Source organism: Myotis daubentonii, chromosome 11, assembly GCF_963259705.1.
Source record: "Myotis daubentonii chromosome 11, mMyoDau2.1, whole genome shotgun sequence".
Taxonomy (NCBI): domain Eukaryota; kingdom Metazoa; phylum Chordata; class Mammalia; order Chiroptera; family Vespertilionidae; genus Myotis; species Myotis daubentonii.
Window position 1 is genome coordinate 49,852,272 of NC_081850.1, and position 17,976 is coordinate 49,870,247.

Below are 17,976 nucleotides of genomic sequence, written 5' to 3' on the forward strand. Positions count from 1 at the left end.
GCGTGGTATCTTGGGGATCTTGAATTCTGGGCATAACACTGGACACAGATGAATTAACATATCCCCAACACCCCCTCCTCTCATCTCCCACTCGGCCATCTTTCTTCTTTAGGCCACTGCTGCCCTTCAGGACAGTACTGTATTTCCACTACAAATGAAATGGTACTCAAACGATTTGCTTTGCACTACTGACTGCAATGCTCCCTCACATATTTTTTTTCATTTACATAGTTTAACAGCAAATGAAAAGCCTAAATTTCAACATCAGATAAATGGCTGCAAGAAACCAGCCTAGCATGAACGTCACAAATAAAATTGTACAAAATGAAGCTACTTCTGACTCCAACCGGTAGCAAGCAAAAATGAACACAGTAGCAGGAAGCTGGTGTTCCCTGGATGAAGTGCTACTAAGTCCCTCAGGGTCTTCTGATTCCTTCCCCAGGCATTCAGAGAGGAGGTCACGTGCCCCTCACGTGCCTCCAGGGCCAGGAGAGGACCCGAGATCTCATCAAGTCTTCAGGCCCAAAAGGACTGATCTGCCTTCCGACAACCAAGTAAAAGAATGAATAAAACATCCTGTGCTGTCCGGAGACACTAGTGCAGACCTGCACCAGCAACTCTCCGTTAGCTTTTGCCAAAAACTAGCACCTGAAGGCCTCTTTCTACTGGGGCCCCCTAAACGCTTGTTTTATACATACACACATATAAATCTAAGAAGAAAATAGCATTTCACTGCTGGCTGCGTAAAGGTTATTTATAACCACACACATTTGGCGGTTGACAATGTGACCTCAGGTTTCTGACAAAGACAGAGGCTGATTCCCGCTCCCCTTCCGTCTGGGCCGGCCTCGGCCACACACTTCCAGCCACCGCAGAGGGGATGGCCCTGCTGACTTCGAAACAGGTGCCATGGCTTTTACCCCGAAAACCCATGTCCACCCAGAACCTATAAATGAACCTATGAAAAGCCTATTCAGAAACAGGGCCTATGCAGCTGTAATTAAGTTAAAGTCCCGAGGGTGGGTCCTAAATCGATGTGACCGAAGAGAACAGGCAAAGCTGCAGAGACGTGGAGGACACGCCCTGTGCGAACAGCGGCAGAGATCAGAGGGACACAAGTGTAAGTCAAGTCACGTCAAAGGTGCCAGCAGACGCCAGGAGCTGCAAGAAGCACAGGAAGGATCCTCCGATGGAGCCTCCTAGGTCCTGTGACACCCTGACTTTGGACTTCCAAGCCTCCTTGAAGGAGTTAATCTTCGTTGCTTTAAGCCACTCAGTTTACGGTAATTTGTTATGGCAGACCTGGGAACGCATACACAGGTGACCGCTTTCTCCCGGCTCCCCCCTCTCCCCCTCCCCCCCCCACCCCCCTCGGCAGGATGCTTGGCCTGGGAATCCAGCCTCCACAGTAAAGGAGGGCAAGCAGCCATGCGGAAAAGCCTCACAGGTGCTTCAGCCCCGGCCCCACGGAGGCCTCTGGTCACTGGTCACCAGACACGAGTGAGGAGACCTTCTGCCCCCCGACTTCGAGGCACCCCACATGGTGACACAGTGGAGTACACACAGTTGCCCCACTAAGCCCTCCCAAAAAGCAGACACCTGAGCAGCATACACGCTGTCCGTCATGGTTTTTTTTTTTTTTTAATTAAATCTTTATTGTTCAGATTATTACATTTGTTCCTTTTTTTTCCCCCCCCATAACTCCCCTCCTCCCAGTTCCCGCCCCACCCTCCGCCCTCACTCCCCACCCACTGTCCTCATCCATAGGTGCACGATTTTTGTCCAGTCTCTTCCCACATCTCCCACACCCCTTTCCCCCCCAAGAATAGTCAGTCCATTCCCTTTCTATGTCCCTGATTCTATTATAATCAACAGTTCATTCTGTTCATCAGATTATTTATTCACTTGATTCTTAGATTCACTTGTTGATAGATGCATATTTGTTGTTCATAATTTGTATCTTTACCTTTTTCTTCCTCTTCCTCTTCTTAAAGGATACCTTTCAGCATTTCATATAATCCTGGTTTGGTGGTGATGAACTCCTTTAGCTTTTCCTTATCTGTGAAGCTCTTTATCTGACCTTCAATTCTGAATGATAGCTTTGCTGGATAAAGTAATCTTGGTTGTAGTTTCTTGGTATTCATCACTTTGAATATTTCTTGCCACTCCCTTCTGGCCTGCAAAGTTTCTGTTGAGAAATCAGCTGACAGTCGTATGGGTATTCCCTTGTAGGTAACTGAGTTACTTTCTCTTGCTGTTTTTAAGATTCTCTCTTTATCTTTTGCTCTTGGCATTTTAATTATGATGTGTCTTGGTGTGGTCCTCTTTGGATTCCTTTTGTTTGGGGTTCTCCGCGCTTCTTGGACCTGTAAGTCCATTTCTTTCACCAGGTGGGGGAAGTTTTCTGTCATTATTTCTTCAAATAGGTTTTCAATATCTTGCTCTCTCTCATCTTCTGGCACCCCTATAATTCTGATGTTGGTACGCTTGAAGCTGTCCCAGAGGCTCCTTACCCTATCCTCGCATTTTTGGATTCTTTTTTCATTTTGCTTTTCCCGTTGGATGTTTTTTGCTTCCTCGCAATTCAAATCATTGACTTGATTCTTGCGCTCCTCTGGTCTGCTGTCGGGCGTCTGTTTAATATTCGTTATTTCAGACCGTGTGTGCTTAATTTCTAGTTGGTTCCCCAATATAAGATCGAGGGTCTTATTAGTTTTCGTGTAGATCTCATTAAGTCTATCGGCAGCTTCTAAACAGTTCTTGAGAGACCTTAAAAGTGTGGTTCTGAACTCTATTTCTTCCATTGACAATTTTGTCCTGTTTCTTTGTCTCCGCATTTTGTTATGCTTCTTTGGTGCACCCCCTAGTGGTCTTTGTTCGCAGTCTTATAGATAAATCTTGATTGTTGTAGCTAATTCCAGGGAGGGTTTGACCTCCAGGCCAAGTGGCTATGAGAATCAGCTGTGTCAGCAGTGAGAGAACTTCTGTCCTCTAGGGAGGTGCTAATCTAGCCTTTGCCTGAGGCTATCCGGTAAATGCCTCTGTGCAGGGCTTGGGCAGGGCGGGTCGAACAGCATCAACAGGGTGGGCCGGAGAGAGCAGTTATGGCGGCTCTCAGTCCTGTCCCCAGGGGCTCTGCCTCTCTGAGTCCCAGCACCCGCTGCAAGGCTCGGAGAGAAAGCTGCACTCACTCTGACCGAAGCCAGACAGTCCGCTTCTCCCGTTTGAGCCTGGGTCCCTAAAGACTCGCCTGTATCTGGAGCTCAGAGTCTGCGACTCCCTCCCGATTGAAAACGCCAACCGCGCCCTCCGCCGCCAGCCCGCTCCGCGCACTCCGCACCTCAGAATTTGACTTCAGCACTGCGCCTCCTCTGAGTGTCCGTATGCGTTTCTCTTTCCTCCTAGTTGTAGGACTTCCACTCAGCCAGCGTTCCTGTGGTTCTGGGCGATGTCCGTTCTGTGTTTTAGTTTCACTTTTGAAGTAGTTGTTCAAAGCAGCAAACTCCGGCGTTAACCTATGCCGCCATCTTGGTTCTGTTCTGTCCGTCATGGTTTTAAATCACTATGTTTTGGGGTAATGTGTTATGAAGCAGTAATACATGTATGTGCACTCCTGTTCATCTGAATTAAATGTACATCTCCATGTCCAAAACCTAGCCACCTCAGCCAATCAGATGTCAAGGGAATCCACTGCAGTTCCCTTCAGCAAACGTTTATGAAGAATTCTCTCTTATCTCGAATTATACTCCTGGTTTTCCATCACTGAAGTGGTTGCCTCAACACCCCTGAAATAACAATGCATAATAAACCAAGAGTTTCCAGGTCTTTTTAAATGATGTGCAAACTAGATGTGTTCAAATGTATGTATCATTTAAAGAGCCCCCTTTACATTCTATACTTTTCATGGCATACCCACATTTATAAAAGCTTGACTATAACAGTGATTTAGAAAAGCTTAGATGTAATCTATTTTTGTTTAAAGGGGGTGAGTGCTTCTCAGTAGTTAATCTCTGAGTGATGGAACTGCAGGTGATTTTAAATTTCTTTTTTGTATTTTCAAAACTGTCTATAATATTTTGATAATTAAGAAAGACAACTTTTTTGAAAGTTATTTAAGGTTAACTTCTTACACAATCATTTCTGTTACAAAACAAAGCTGTATAACTCTTCTTATATACAACTATACGAGGGCTTCCACCAAGTTGTAGCAATACAACATAAACTCTAATAATTGCATTTATGTATCAAGCCACCATAAACATACCTAATTCTGCAACAGATGAGACAAAAAAGAAATGAAAATCAGAATGACAGTTCAATCCCCCAAAATCAGCTGAGGCCTCAAAATCAAATTTTTTTTTTTAACTTAAAATCCAGCATCCTGAGTCCCCTTACTCTCTCTGTTAGTATTTTCCTGAATGACCCTTCATGCAACCTTTCCAATCATCCGACATAAAGAGCACAAATATTACTCTCCTTTGAGACACAAACCCAGCACAGGCCCGGCTCAGAGCAGGGACTTAACACATGTTTGAAGACAGTAAGAAAAAAAGCCAACAGGGGAGAAAAAGGAACCCTCGTGCACTGCTGGTGGGAATGCAGACTGGTGCAGCCACTGTGGAAAAAAGTATGGAGTTTCCTCAAAAAGTTAAAAATGGAACTCCCATTTGACCCAGTGATCCCACTTCTAGGAATATATCCCAAGAAACCAGAAACACCAATCAGAAAGAATATATGCACCCTTATGTTCACAGCAGCACAATTCACCATAGCTAAGATCTGGAAACAGCCTAAGTGCCCATCAGCAGATGAGTGGATTAAAAACCTGTGGTACATCTACACAATGGAATACTATGCTGTAAAAAAGAAGGAACTTTTACTATTTGCAATAGCATGGATGAAACTGGAGAGCATTATGCTAAGCAAAACAAGCGAGTCAGAGAAAGATAAATATCACATGATCTCACTCATATGTGGGATATAATGAGCAACATAAACTGATGAACAAAAATAGACCCAGAGACAAAGAAACACCAAACAGACCATCCAACCTCAGAGGGAAGGGGGGTGGGGGGGGAAGAGATCAACCAAAGGACTTGTATGTATACATATTAGTGTAACCAATGGACACGGACAGTGGGGCGGTGGGGGCTTGTCCTGGGGGGTGGGAGTGGCCTGGGAGGGGTCAATTGGGGGGGAAAGGAGATATATGTAATACTTTAAACAATAAAAAAAGATTAAAAATAATAATAATAAAGCCAACAGGCGGATAATCTGATGCTAAGATAGTTCTTTTCATTTCTCTCATTTATCCCCATTGCATAGGGTTTCACAAGAAGCCCATCCAGACGGGGAGATACCCAAAGCTTCATCAAGAGGCTAATCTCAGTTAATTCCAGGGATACACACACCGCTCCCCCTCCCATGGAGAAGAGCTGCCCAGCGTGGAAGGGTGTCTAGAACCCAAGCCGGCCTTGCCTTTTCATCCTGGTGTAACCTGTTGACGCTCTCCATCTGGAAGTTGTGGCTGGACTGGATTTTGTCCAGCTGCTCCCGCTGCTTCTCCAGCTCCCCCTGGAACTCGTTCTTCTTCAGCTCCACCGCGCCTCTCTCGGCGGCCGCCCTGCGGACCCTGCCTTCCAGCTCCATGATCCGCGTCTACAAGGACACCACAGTGTGAGGGCAAATGTCAGGCCCCTCCTGGAGACCAGACCACCTGCGCAAAGACAACTGGGGCCCCAAAGCCGGCAGCATGCCTTCACCCACAGGCTATGCCCAAGGCTCAATCTGCAGTCACCTGTGTAGAAGCTACAGCGGTTTTTCTACAAGCAACAGAATTCACTGCTATGAGCTTCCCTGACTCCACTGCACGTCTCCATGGAAACACCACCACACCTGCACAGGGATTTTGTGAACTTTAAATAAATACATAAACCGAAACCGGTTTGGCTCAATGGATAGAGCGTCGGCCTGCGGACTGAAGGGTCCTAGGTTTGATTCCGGTCAAGGGCATGTACCTGGGTTGCGGCACATCCCCAGTAGGAGATGAGCAGGAGGCGGCTGATCGATGTTTCTCTCTCATCGATGTTTCTAACTCTCTATCTCTCTCCCTTCCTCTCTGTAAAAAATCAATAAAATATATTTTTTAAAAAAATCTTAAAATAAAAATAAATAAATACATAAAATGTCTCATGCTTTACCAGGTGTGAGATGGAGATGCTGCTCAAGTACAGTGGGGCCTTGACTTACGAGTTTAATTAGTTCTGAGACCGAGCTCGTTAAGGAGCTCATTAACTCAAATTACTCTATCAACTCAATGCAAAAAATCAGCTGAGAGACAGCTGGTATCTCAAAAAACTCGTTAGGACACTGTAAGTCAAGGCCCCACTGTATTTAGTTCCTTTTCCACACTTAAGTCGTTAAGGGCACTTAAGGACTCCTTATCAGACAAGATTTCTAAAAAGAGACTCAGTTCTCCAACCCAGGATGCCAAGAGCCCATCTGTGCAGAGAACATGGCTCAGACAAAGGCTCTAGACCCCTGGAGGGTAAGCAGGAGAGGAGGACAAAACACTCGAAGTTCCAGGGCTAAGAGCCCAAGCTCTGACGTCAGACAGACTGGGTTGGGATCCCAGCTCCCCAGGCACTTTACCTCTCTGGGCCTCAGTTTGCCTACCTGTGAAATGGGAAGAATAAAGTCCCAACCTTGTAGAGTTGTGTACAAAAGATGATGATGTATGCAATCCACTGTTAAATAAAAACTATTCTGATGCTTATTAACACAGTAGGGAAAATTTTATTCGAGACAACCCCACAGGGTCATGACGGGGGCCGGGGGGGGGGGGGGGCAGAGAAACCATGCTCAACTCTGAATATAGCAAAGACAGCAGAGGATTGGTAGCCAAAGAACAGACTGAGGCGGTCAAGACGTGGAAAAGTATCAGAAGGAGATATCCTGCTAGAAGTGGATTCGGATTCTTGCTAAGTGGCTAGCAGGATTCTCTCTAAAGGCAGACTGAGGGCTTAGAGAATAAGGGAGGAGAAGCTTGGTCCGATATGGAGGCACATGCAGAGCCTGCACTGGCATTACAAGGAGCACACACGTTGAACAACGCCTCAGGGGGCGATAAATGCAAGCCAAACCCCTCAGGCCCCACCACCCAGCAACGTGAAATACTCTACGGCAGCCACACAAACAAAGCGAACAAGCAAAATACCTGGAGATCCACGCTCCGGGAGCTCGCAATCCAGTAGTTGAAGCCCAGGACAATGATACAGGCCACCAGGGCAGCCAGCACAAAGGGCGGCGACTTCATGGTCCGACGCCCGTTTCCCAGTCCCATCATCTCATAGGCCAGGCTGAGAAGCTGCCAAATAAACGCAGAGATAAACAAGCGTCAGTATTAGTACTCCACGGCCGGCCCACGCAGGCCACGTCCATCGCCACAACCAAGCGGGAGGCGTCCTGCCCCAGAGCACAACCGGCGTCCTCGCCTTGAAACGCGGAGCTGCGGAGGGAGAGCAGGCGGGCAGCACCGCAGCGGGCAGCGTGGCTGGCCCCCGGGCTCGCTCACGGACCTCGGCAAGTAAGCATTTCTCTCAGGCTTCAGTTTTCTCTGCTGTAAAATGGGGATGGAATCACTAAGGGCACCAGCCAACGTGCTTCCTGAGCAACGGGGCGTGTGAGGAGTGTGACCTGCACTGTGTAAGTCCCGGGACAGGCAGGGCCTGCGGGCAGGAATGAGGCGGGCACCAGCTCCCGAGCTCCTCTCCCTGACCGGTGGGACCACAGCACGTCCAAGGAACGGAGGCTTGGAGAGCTGCAGAGGGCACCGCGTTCTTAAAAGAAACAGACTCGGCTGACAAGAAAGGAGCCATCCATTTGGTTCACGGGCTTCAACCCAACGCCAGGTCTGACTGGATGCCAGCACTGGGCACCAGGGACAAGGAAAAGCTGACGTTGCCAAAAGGCTTCTGCTGAGCCAGATAAAGCAGGACCTTATCAGAGGGAGGGCAACGAGCAGTAACTGCTTCTATGCCAGGTGGGGCCAGCAATGGAGGAGGGAGAGGGAGGAGGGAGGAAGGGTGAGGAGGAAGGGGGAGAGGGGGAAAGACCACCAGGGACTCACCTTTGAGGTCAAGGTCTTGAGAGTGAGAGCACAGGAGAGCTGACGGGGCCTTCTTACCCTATGGTATTTCTAAGTGTCACTGGGAGATGTCCTCCTCCTTAATACAGGCAAACCTTACTTTATTGCTGGTCAGTTTCCTGAAGTGCATAGGGGTTGCCTTTTTAACAAATGGAAGGCAAGGCCCTCCACCGGCAAAAAGAGGACTCGCTTACTTACACGACTCGCTTTACAGCGGTGCCTGGACCTGAGCCGCCGGCGCTCTGAGGTGCGCCTGTGCAGACACCTGGGCCCCACGCCTCCGCCTCTAATCCCGACCGTGCTTAAGGCAGGGCCCAGGTGATGGTGCTTTATAATCTCCCAGCCACGTTTCTCGGCCTCATTCTCGATGTTTCTGGGTGCGTTTACAAGCAAACAAGCTCACCGCGGGGTGCTGGACATGTCCTGAATCAATCAGCGACACATCCTGCTACCCTTTTCCTGGCAGCACATGACAGTTTGCCCCATTCTTTCTAAAGGGCTGCCTCGGGCACCTGTGAACCAGGACTTAGCCAACCTCCTGCCAAGGGCCAGCGGGGTTTTCCAGGCTTATTTCCAACAATGCTGCCCCGAGCACTCTTCCGCATCTGCGTCTGTGTTTGCAATCCCGTATGCAGGTGTGCAATCCCTCACCCACAATTCTGAACTCCAAAATGCTCTAAAACCCCAAAGGGATTTTTCATCACTCACCCGGCAACAGAACCTGGCCTGAAATCAGGTCAAGGTCTGGCCAGAACTCACCTGAAGCTACTAAAAAACTGTCTTTACCTTCCTCCGGTCATGTGACTATTCATACATCGTGCTGCAGAAAGACCAGTGTTTGACTATGGGGTGCTGCTGCAGAGCTGTCACATAACATATAATAAGTGCCTCTTACTAGCTTCTGAATTCTGAAAGAACTCAGAATTCCAGATACCGCCGGCCTCCACGGGTTCTGGGAAGGGAGGGGGAGCCAGCAGGAAGCTCATTACGGGGGAGGCACTGACCAAGTGCTTCCAATAAGGCCTCGCTGAATCGCCCATCAGCGCGAGGGGTCCAGGGGTCCTCTCACCCCCTGCTGCAGCAGCTGAAACATCCCAGACAGCTGTGGATAAACTTCGGTAAGTGGAATTGCTGGACCTAAATATATGTGTTTAACACTGACGGCTCTTTGCTCCTTTAAGATATTTAACAAACTACGAAAGGAAAACAATACCTTCATACTGGAGAATCCTAACAGACTCCCCCTTATGTCAACATCACGGACCGCCTGATATGATGCACCAGGAGAAAAATTCTGAGGAACTCAATTGAAGAACATCCTATAAAACTCTGACTAGCACTCTTCAAATCTCTCAAGATCATGAAAAATAAAGAAAAGACTAAGAAACTGCCACAGACTTAATAATAACTACAGTCAAGAACTCAGTGCAAGATGGGATCCTGCACTGGACCCTAGAACAGAAAAAGACCACCAGGGAGAAAAACCGGTGAAATTCAAATAAATTAAGTACTTTGGATAATAAGGCAGTGCCAAGGTTAATGTCTTCATTTTGATAAACTCCCCGAGTACGTAAGAGGGTAACATAAGATGGGTGACGCCCTAACCGGTTTGGCTCAGTGGATAGAGCGTCGGCCTGCGGACTCAAGGGTCCCAGGTTCGATTCCCGTCAAGGGCATGTACCTTGGTTGCAAGCACATCCCCAGTAGGGAGTATGCAGGAGGCAGCTGATCGATGCTTCTCTCTCACTGATGTTTCTGACTCTCTATCCCTGTCCCTCCCTCTCTGTAAAAAATCAATAAAATATATTCAAAAAAAAAAGAAGAAGATGGGTGAAATATACTAGTATGGTAACCACCTGTACTATTTTTGCAACTCTTTCATAAATTAAATGTCTAATGTTTTGAGAAATCTTACCATGTTGGCTTCCAAATTATTTCCAATAATTTACCCTCCCACCACTTGTAGGAGAATATCTGTTTTCTCACATAATAACACACAAACTTTTTAATGTCTGGTAATCTCATTCATAGTAATATTTTTAAAATACACTTCCTTAGTTATGAACATTAATGAACACCTGTTCATTCACTGGCCATGTGTATGTTCATTTTGGTGAAATACCTTTCCATAGTCTTTGCCCACTTTAAACTGCAGTGTTCATCTTATTGATTTGTAAGAGCTCTTTGTATATTAAAGATAAACTAATTTTTGGTCTTATATAATTTTTTTTCTCAATTTTTCATTTGTTCTTTGACTTTGTGAAATTATCTGCCCATAGTTTTTGGCTGTTGGTGGTATTTTTAAAATAACCTAATCTTGTCCATCTTTTATTGCTTCTGGATTTTTCAGATTTAGAAAGACATTTCCTACTCTGAGTTTTGAAATATATTTACCCATATACCTCCTCTCAACATATCTGTGATTTCATATTTCTATTTAAAGTAGGGGCCCAGTGCACGAATTCATGTACCAGTAGGGTACCTTGGCCTGGCCTGCGGGATCAAGCCGAAACCGGCTCTCCGACATCCCCCGAGGGGTCCTGGATTGCGAGAGGGTGCTGGCCAGGCCAAGGGATCCCAGCGGTGCACCACTGGGGCCGGGGAGGGACGCGGGAGGTTGGCCAGCTGGGGATGGACCGTGGGAGGGCTCCAGGACATGTCCAGCCTGTCTCACTCAGTCCCAATCAGCCAAACCCCAGCAGCAAGCTAACCTACTGGTCAGAGTGTCTGTCCCCTGGTGGTCAGTGCACGTCATAGCAAGGGGTTGAGCAGCCTTAGCATATCATTAGCATATCACACTTTGGTTGAACGGACAACCGGACGACCGAACACTAAGCATATTAGGCTTTTATTACATAGGATCTTTCCTCCACTTAGAATTCTTTTTAATGTAAGGAGTAAGGAAATACAAAGAAAAAAAATCCCTCCTATTGACTCTTCTGTCCCCTGTAGCAGCAATAACTGCCATCACCTGGGGCTGATCCACAGACGCCCCTGCAGCAGTCGACGTCCCAGACCAGGCCCATAGCATGCGCAGGAGAGATTCGCGGAGGCCGAACACAGTGCAGTCTCAGAAGCCCCACTCGGTGGCCCAGGGCTCTGCTGGCTGGTGTGGACGCGAGGGGCCACATGCTAACCTGACTAGCTCAGGAAAGCCTTCGTGGCGGCCTTGCAAACTCAGAGACTAAAGTAACCACGAAGGATGGTCTGAAATTAAAACTCTAACTAAAAGCAATTATGGTGGGTAGTCATGTCCTAGGCCGGTCTCTCCCCTGACAAAGGCCAGTCTTTACCTTAACTGAGCCTACTGTCTTTTTGCATCTATGATAACATGTCGTTGGAATGTCAAAGTAATTTTTCCTCTTTTTCAGACCCCTCGAAGCACAGCACCACTCTGAGGAGGCCACAAACCCCTCACTGTCACTGAGGTCATTGTTAACCGTTAACTACCCTACACCCACCTAAGTAAAAGAAGCATGTGTCTATCATTTCACTTTTTATCCAATCCCAGAGGTTTCCCTGCTTTGCTTTCTCCCATCTCCCTAATCTATCACCAATGGCGTTCATGTAACCCACTAACGTCTCCTCTTTTGATTGTAATGTATAAAACAAGGTGAAAAATCACCATTCTCCAGAGCATTATCTTAATTCCTTGAGATTCTGTTTTCCAGCAATTGTCAACAGTTTGGCTCAAATAAGCTCCCAGAAATTATTCACAGGTTTGAATGTTTATGTTAACACCAGGAAGGTGTGCAGCTGCCCAGAGGGCAGTGTCAGGAGAGCCTGGGCACCAGATGGACACAGGCTGCCCAGGTTAGAAGGGGCCCATGAGGAAAGGCCAGCACCCCTGCTTCCGGCCTGCGGGTGCTCCACCATGGGCTTCTGGGACTGTGGTAACCACTGCTGCGGAACAGAAGGGACAGACACAGGTGAGAAATGACAAAGACGGAGAGGGCTTCAGGCAGGAGTTCAGAGCCAGATTTACAGTCGTCAAATACGATAAGCATTCTCCTATCCCCACCCTAAATATCCGTGCACGGAGGAGGCGATGAAAGTGGATGGGAGATACGATGATATTAATGTTCACTGTCATTTAGGCTTCAGGTTGTGTCTTGTCTCGTATTTGATTACCGGTATCTGGACATACTAAAAAAACGATTAACCTTGATTAACTAACCCCTGCGACCCCCGCTCCCCTGCAGTGAAAGTTGTGTGTTTCTGCATTGAAAGTCTCTTGGTAAATTGGAGAAGTCACATAAACACTGCAGATTCTTTCTTACTGGCTTAATTTTTAAAATTTGGTTAAAATTATTGTTGGCTTATAAAACAAAAATTCTTATAAGAGAACAGAGACCTCTTCTTTTCTCTTTTTTTAAAGAAAAAGGTATATGAAAATGGGCAACCTGCCAAATGCATCAGCCCCTTGAAGCTCCGAGTGAAATACTTTTCCTCCCACTTCCTTATTTTCCCAGAAGGGTTTTTAATCGTATGGGCAAACAGAAAGGAGCAAGCAGATCAGGTTAGCTGTCTGACCCACGTCACCAAGGCGGGACAACCCGGCTTCTCCGCGCAGTAGGGGGGGAGGGGGCTGCACCTTTGTTCTTTCTCAGGAAACGGCCTCCCCTGGAGGCCCAGAAGTCACTGTGAGACGACTCCCAGAGGCTGGTGAAGTAGAAGTACTCAGTCACCAACACAGTTTTGAGAGTTTAACATTATTCTCCCCTGTCCCAAGAATGTCTCCAAGTCAGGTCAGCAAACTGAGGCCCAGGAGCCACCGCTGGCCTGTGTTGTAAATGTAGTTTCACGGGTACAGCCATGCCCATTCCTTCAAGAATTGCTCAAGGCTGCTTCCTGGCTGCCAGGCAGAGGTTGAATGGTTGAGACAGAGATCTCTCAGGGTTAGTGTGAGGATTAAACCAGTTAAAGTATTTGTTATCTGGACCTTTAGGGAGAGTTTGTCAATGTCAGCTCCAAACTATGAGGGTTAATAACCAAGACCATTGTGTTCTCCTTACATTACTTTAAAAACGTACACAGAATCTCCTCCTCTCACTTTCCAGTCCACAATCCTATATAATAAAAGGCTAATATGCAAATCAACTGAACAGTGGAATAACCAGTCACTATGACATGCACTCAGCACCAGGGAGCAGAGGCACAATGCAGGAGCTGCCCCCTGGTGGTCAGTGCGCTCCCACAGGGGGGGCGCCACTCAGCCAGAAGCCCAGAAGCCGGGCTCATGGCTGGCGAGTGCAGCGGTGGTGGCGGGAGCCTCTCCTGCCTCTGTGGCAGCGCTAAGCATGTCCTACTGCCTGCTTAGGCCCGCTCCTCATCAGCTGGACATCCCCCAAGGGCTCCCAGATTGTGAGAGGGCGCAGGCCAGGCTGAGGGAACCCCCCCATCCCTCAGTGCAAGAATCTCATGCACCAGGCCTCTAGTTAGTATATAATTTTGTCTCTTCTAAAAATCTGTCAAGGCGCCGAAACCGGTTTGGCTCAGTGGATAGAGCGTCGGCCTGTGGATCGAAGGGTCCCGGGTTTGATTCCGGTCAAGGGCATGTACCTGGGTTGCGGGCACATCCCCAGTGGGAGATGTGCAGGAGGCAGCTGATCGATGTTTCTCTCTCATCGATGTTTCTGGCTCTCTATCTCTCTCCCTTCCTCTCTGTAAAAAATCAATAAAATATATTTAAAATAAATAAATAAATAAATAAATAAATAAATAAATAAACATCTGTCAAGGCAATACTTTTAAAAACTGGTAATAGCCAAAGTTCCAGCCCAACTGAGCCTCGCAAGACTGCTGCCCTGGCCAACATCACATGGAGCAGAACCACTCAGCTGAGCCCAAGCAACCTACAGACCCATGAGCAATGATAAAATGACAGTTTCGAGTTTGGAGGTGATTTGTTATAGAACAAAAGATATTCACAATACAAACTGTTGCCCTGGTCAGTGTGGCTCAGCTGGTGGAGCATCATCCTATGCACAGAAAGGTTGTCAGTTCGAGGTCACTCAGTTGATTCCGTCAGGGGATATGCCCAGGTTGTGGGCTCAAGTTGGTCAGGTTGCATATGGAAGGCAGCAAATCCATATCTTGTTTCTCTATTTCTTTCTCTCTCTCTCTCTCTCTCTCTCTCTCTCTCTCTCTCTCTCTCTCTCCTCCTCTCTCTCTCTCTCCTCTTCCTCTCTCTCTAAAATCAATAAAGATACATTTTAAAAAAATACAAACTCTCAAGTAAAAAAAAGTTCCAAAATATAAAAAGGAAGGATACATACAAGCTATGGTGAGAATAGAATGTATAGAGGAAAGGAAGAGTAGAAATGAAGCTTTCATTTTTTATTTTTCACAACCTTTTTTCTCCTCAATGAGCATATTTTTAATACAAAAGCCAAACAATAACAATAAAAAATTGCCGGGAGCCGGTCCATCCTTGCTGTTTCAAGGGACCTGGCATATATGGCATACGGTTCTTAATATGTTTGCTCACCTTCTTGGCGCTGTGTTTTAACCAAAGTCACCTCTCCGAGAAAGGTTGAATCCCCAGGTAGGGATTTTCCCCTGAAGTTAGGGAGGGAATAAAACCCCTCAACTAAGTGCCAGGCGGGTAATTAATCCCTTTAACTACGAACAATCATGCTTAAACTACATAATCTTTTCTCCCTGGAATGGAGATAAGAAACGCCCTAACCTTTGTAATAGAGATTGATAGGATTGAATCAACTGGTATAAATACAGTTGTAACAAGACAGAAACACTCAGAACTTAGAACAGAATCAAGAAGACAGAACCTACAAGGAGCCTAGAGACAGAAGAACTTCGCTGGAGAGAGCATGCCGGAGGATCCTGGAGAGGGACTGGCCTCGGAGCCTAGAGACAGAGCCTAGCGGGAGAACATGGCAAGGGATCCTGGACTGAACCTGACTACAGAGATTGGCAGGAGAACCTGACTGGAGAGCCTGGACAGAACCTGGCTGGAGAACCTAGCGAGGGAACATGGCTACAGAACCTCGCTGGAGATCTGAAGCAGAACCTCTCTGGAGATCCAGACCAGAACTTGGCTGGAGATCCAGGCTAGAGATCCTGGCTAGGCTGCTGATCAACTGAACGCTGTCTCCGTGTCATTCCTTCTTCGCCGACTCCGTCTACGCCTTTGGGAACCCCTGGACCTGCTGGGGTTGGACCCTGGCATCTGGCGCCCGAACAAGGCCTATGAAGACCATTCCTCTCCTTTTGCAAATGTTTAAAAAAATTAACAAAGTGGGGGTGTTTTTTTGTGTGTGGGGGGGAAGGGGTTGTTTACAAAAAAGATTTTTTTTCTTACCCCAATTATGGGTATTATTTCTCATGTTAGGTCATTGAAAAATAAATGAATCTTTTCCTCAGGCAACTTATTTTTTTCGAAAAATAAACATAGTAACAATAGTACAACTGAATTAAAGCCCAGGGCACAGGGGCTGTCAGCCCTCATCCCAGTCTCCCTCCTCCCTCCTGGTCACCCCAGGCAGTTTTAGAAGGGGCGGGGGGGGGGGGGGGCTACAAGCTCCCTTTCGCTCAAGTGCCATCAAGGAGCTCTCTGGTCATCACAGCCTGCCTGGTGACACTCCACCTTCCAACTCTCCCCGTAGAGGCGGTTTCCCAGGCTCTGCCGGCGACCCTGCCCGCTTCAGATGCAGAAACCGAGCGGAACAAGCACAGGATTGTCAGCAGGGTCAGCAGTGCCCTCCCTGCTGGGGGAAGGTGGCCACATAAATAGACTCAAGCAGCCCTGGGCCTGACCAGGTCAACCATCTTCACTGTGGTTTCTGCTTGCCGCTGCCCCCCCCCCCCCGCCATGAAAAAATATATATAAATGCAAAACGGTGGCATTCCCCATCAACAACTGGACCAGCAGTTAGAAAGCAGATGGCATCCTTAGCTCCTAACAGCAACCTCACTGCAATCTGACCCCTCCCTCGCTCCCCAGCACTCCTTCCTCTCATTCTGGGTTGAGCAAAACCAATGAAAAAAATGTGCTCCACAGGAGAACAAAATATGTCTTCAAGAGCTAACCTTTCCCCTCTAAGCATCTTAAGAATTCAATGTCTTTTTCACCGGGTGACACCTTAAAAATTGAGTGCTGGCCTAAGGACAGTGTTAGCCAGTTGCTGGTTTCTACTTAACGAATAAAGTAACATTCTTCTTCCCAATCGCATGAGCTTAGTTTCTAGCCTCGATGACAGGAGGGGGAGGAGCTAGAATGCCCCGGGCCACCACAAGGACCTCCTGGAGGTTACATGGCTCCCCAGGGCCCACGCTCCGAAAAATCCAGAAATACTACAACTGCCTCAATTTGAGTCCATGCGATGGCCATAGCCAAACCCCGCGTCACTCTCCAGCGCTGCTGAATATTTCATCGGGCTGTTGGACAGGTTAGTAATCCGCCCCTAGGAATGTCCCTCAACACCGGCATAATTTCAGGCTGCCGGCCCTCGGAGACCCCAACCAGACAAAGGAAATCTCGGAACGTCGAAAGACGCACAAGTTGAAGGCACCGCTAGACATGGGGCATCTGCAAATGGCTAGCAGCATCACGGCATTCCGAATGTAATAATGATTCTTAAGATCCGCTAAAAAGAAGATTCATCAAAATAGATTACTTCCCCCATTTTGCTTTACCAAAGATAAAACAACACACATTAAGAACATTAAGCAGGGTGTACATATAAAGCGTATATAAACCCCGAAGACCCTCTTCAGAGCAGAGCTAAAGTTCTGTGGAGCCGTCACATGCCAAAGGTGGGGAAGGCAGGGGGGGCCCTGGCGCCCCCCAACACGGGCTCCGGCGGCGCCGTCCGAGGCCCCGGCCACCTGCCAGGGCACGACCGCCGCCAACGTGGGCGCCCGCGGCGGCGGGCGGGGAGGTGGAGGGAGGACCGGGAGGAGAGGCGCGCGGCGCCAGCCCTCCCTCCTGCCCTCGCGCCCATCACGCCCGCGAGACCCGCACCCGTGCGGCTCTGGGGGACGCACGCTTTGGGCTTTGGATGCTGACGCGCGTGATCCAGCGAAGAACAAAAAGAAAGGCCCGCACCGTCCCCGCCTGGCCTCCGCACGGGCGGGCAACCCTCGCACGGCCCCTGGGCGCCGGGGGACGGGGTCCGGCGGGTCCCGACAGCCCCGAGGCGAAGGCTGCGGAGCGGGGAGGTGCGGAGCAGGGCCCAGCCGACGCCGGGAGCAGACTGCCGCCGGGGCGCGAGCCGGGCGATGTCTTCCGGGACCCGCACCGAGTCCCTGGGACCGAAGCCCGGGCGGAGGAGGGACGGAGAGAAGGAAGCAGCCAGGGCGCCGGGCGGCGAAGGGCGCGCCGGGCAACGCGCGCCAGACACTCACCTCCTGCCGCGGCTCGGGCGGCCGCTCGGCGCTGCAAGCCCGGCTCCCCGGTCCCCCGGCCGCTCTCCCGCCGCCGCCGCCGCCGCCCCCGCGCTCCGCCCGCTCCGCGCCGCGCGCCTCCGGCCTCCGCAGCGGCGAGTCCCCGCCCCCGGCAGCGCCCGCGGCGCGGGGAGGAGGCGGCGCCTGGAGCGCACAGAGGCCAGGCCGGGGCCGCGCCCGGACGCCGGCCCCACGGTGCGCGCGCCCGAGCCGCGGCCGCCGCCCCTTCTCTCCCTCCGGACGCGGCTCCGACTGCAAATCTGAGCGGTCCCGACGCTTCTTCGGGGGGCGGGGCGGTGGGACGCGGCGGCGGAGCAAAGGGAGCTGGAGAGTCCGTTCCTCCCACGCCCCCTGGGCTCCAGGGAATTTTCCGGAAAGCAGAGCCAGCCCCGCCCGGCGCCGCGCACCTTGCCACACTCCGG

At 49.3% G+C, this 17,976-nt stretch overlaps 1 protein-coding gene and 1 long non-coding RNA gene across 3 annotated transcripts in view; both read right to left on the reverse strand.

Annotated features, from left to right (window-relative positions):
* The window catches only part of GOLM1 (golgi membrane protein 1), a 45,582-nt gene extending 27,928 nt beyond the window's left edge, over positions 1–17,654 (reverse strand). Inside the window, exons 1-3 of one of the 2 annotated variants that reach the window (XM_059657092.1) lie at positions 17,516–17,654; positions 7,217–7,366; positions 5,479–5,658 (exon numbers count right to left, since the gene is read on the reverse strand). In XM_059657092.1, the coding sequence (XP_059513075.1) occupies positions 5,479–5,658; positions 7,217–7,345 (309 nt within the window). In that variant the 5' untranslated portion in view covers positions 7,346–7,366; positions 17,516–17,654. Of the gene's footprint in view, positions 1–5,478; positions 5,659–7,216; positions 7,367–17,515 lie in introns of those variants that run through there. The other variant, XM_059657093.1, reaches the window with a different exon arrangement.
* Positions 10,976–12,731, reverse strand: LOC132212041 (uncharacterized). Its single transcript, XR_009447643.1, has 2 exons — positions 12,168–12,731; positions 10,976–12,049 (listed from the first exon to the last, which is right to left on the reverse strand). It is a non-coding gene; the product is annotated as an uncharacterized LOC132212041 (long non-coding RNA).
* Positions 17,655–17,976: the final 322 nt, after the last annotated feature.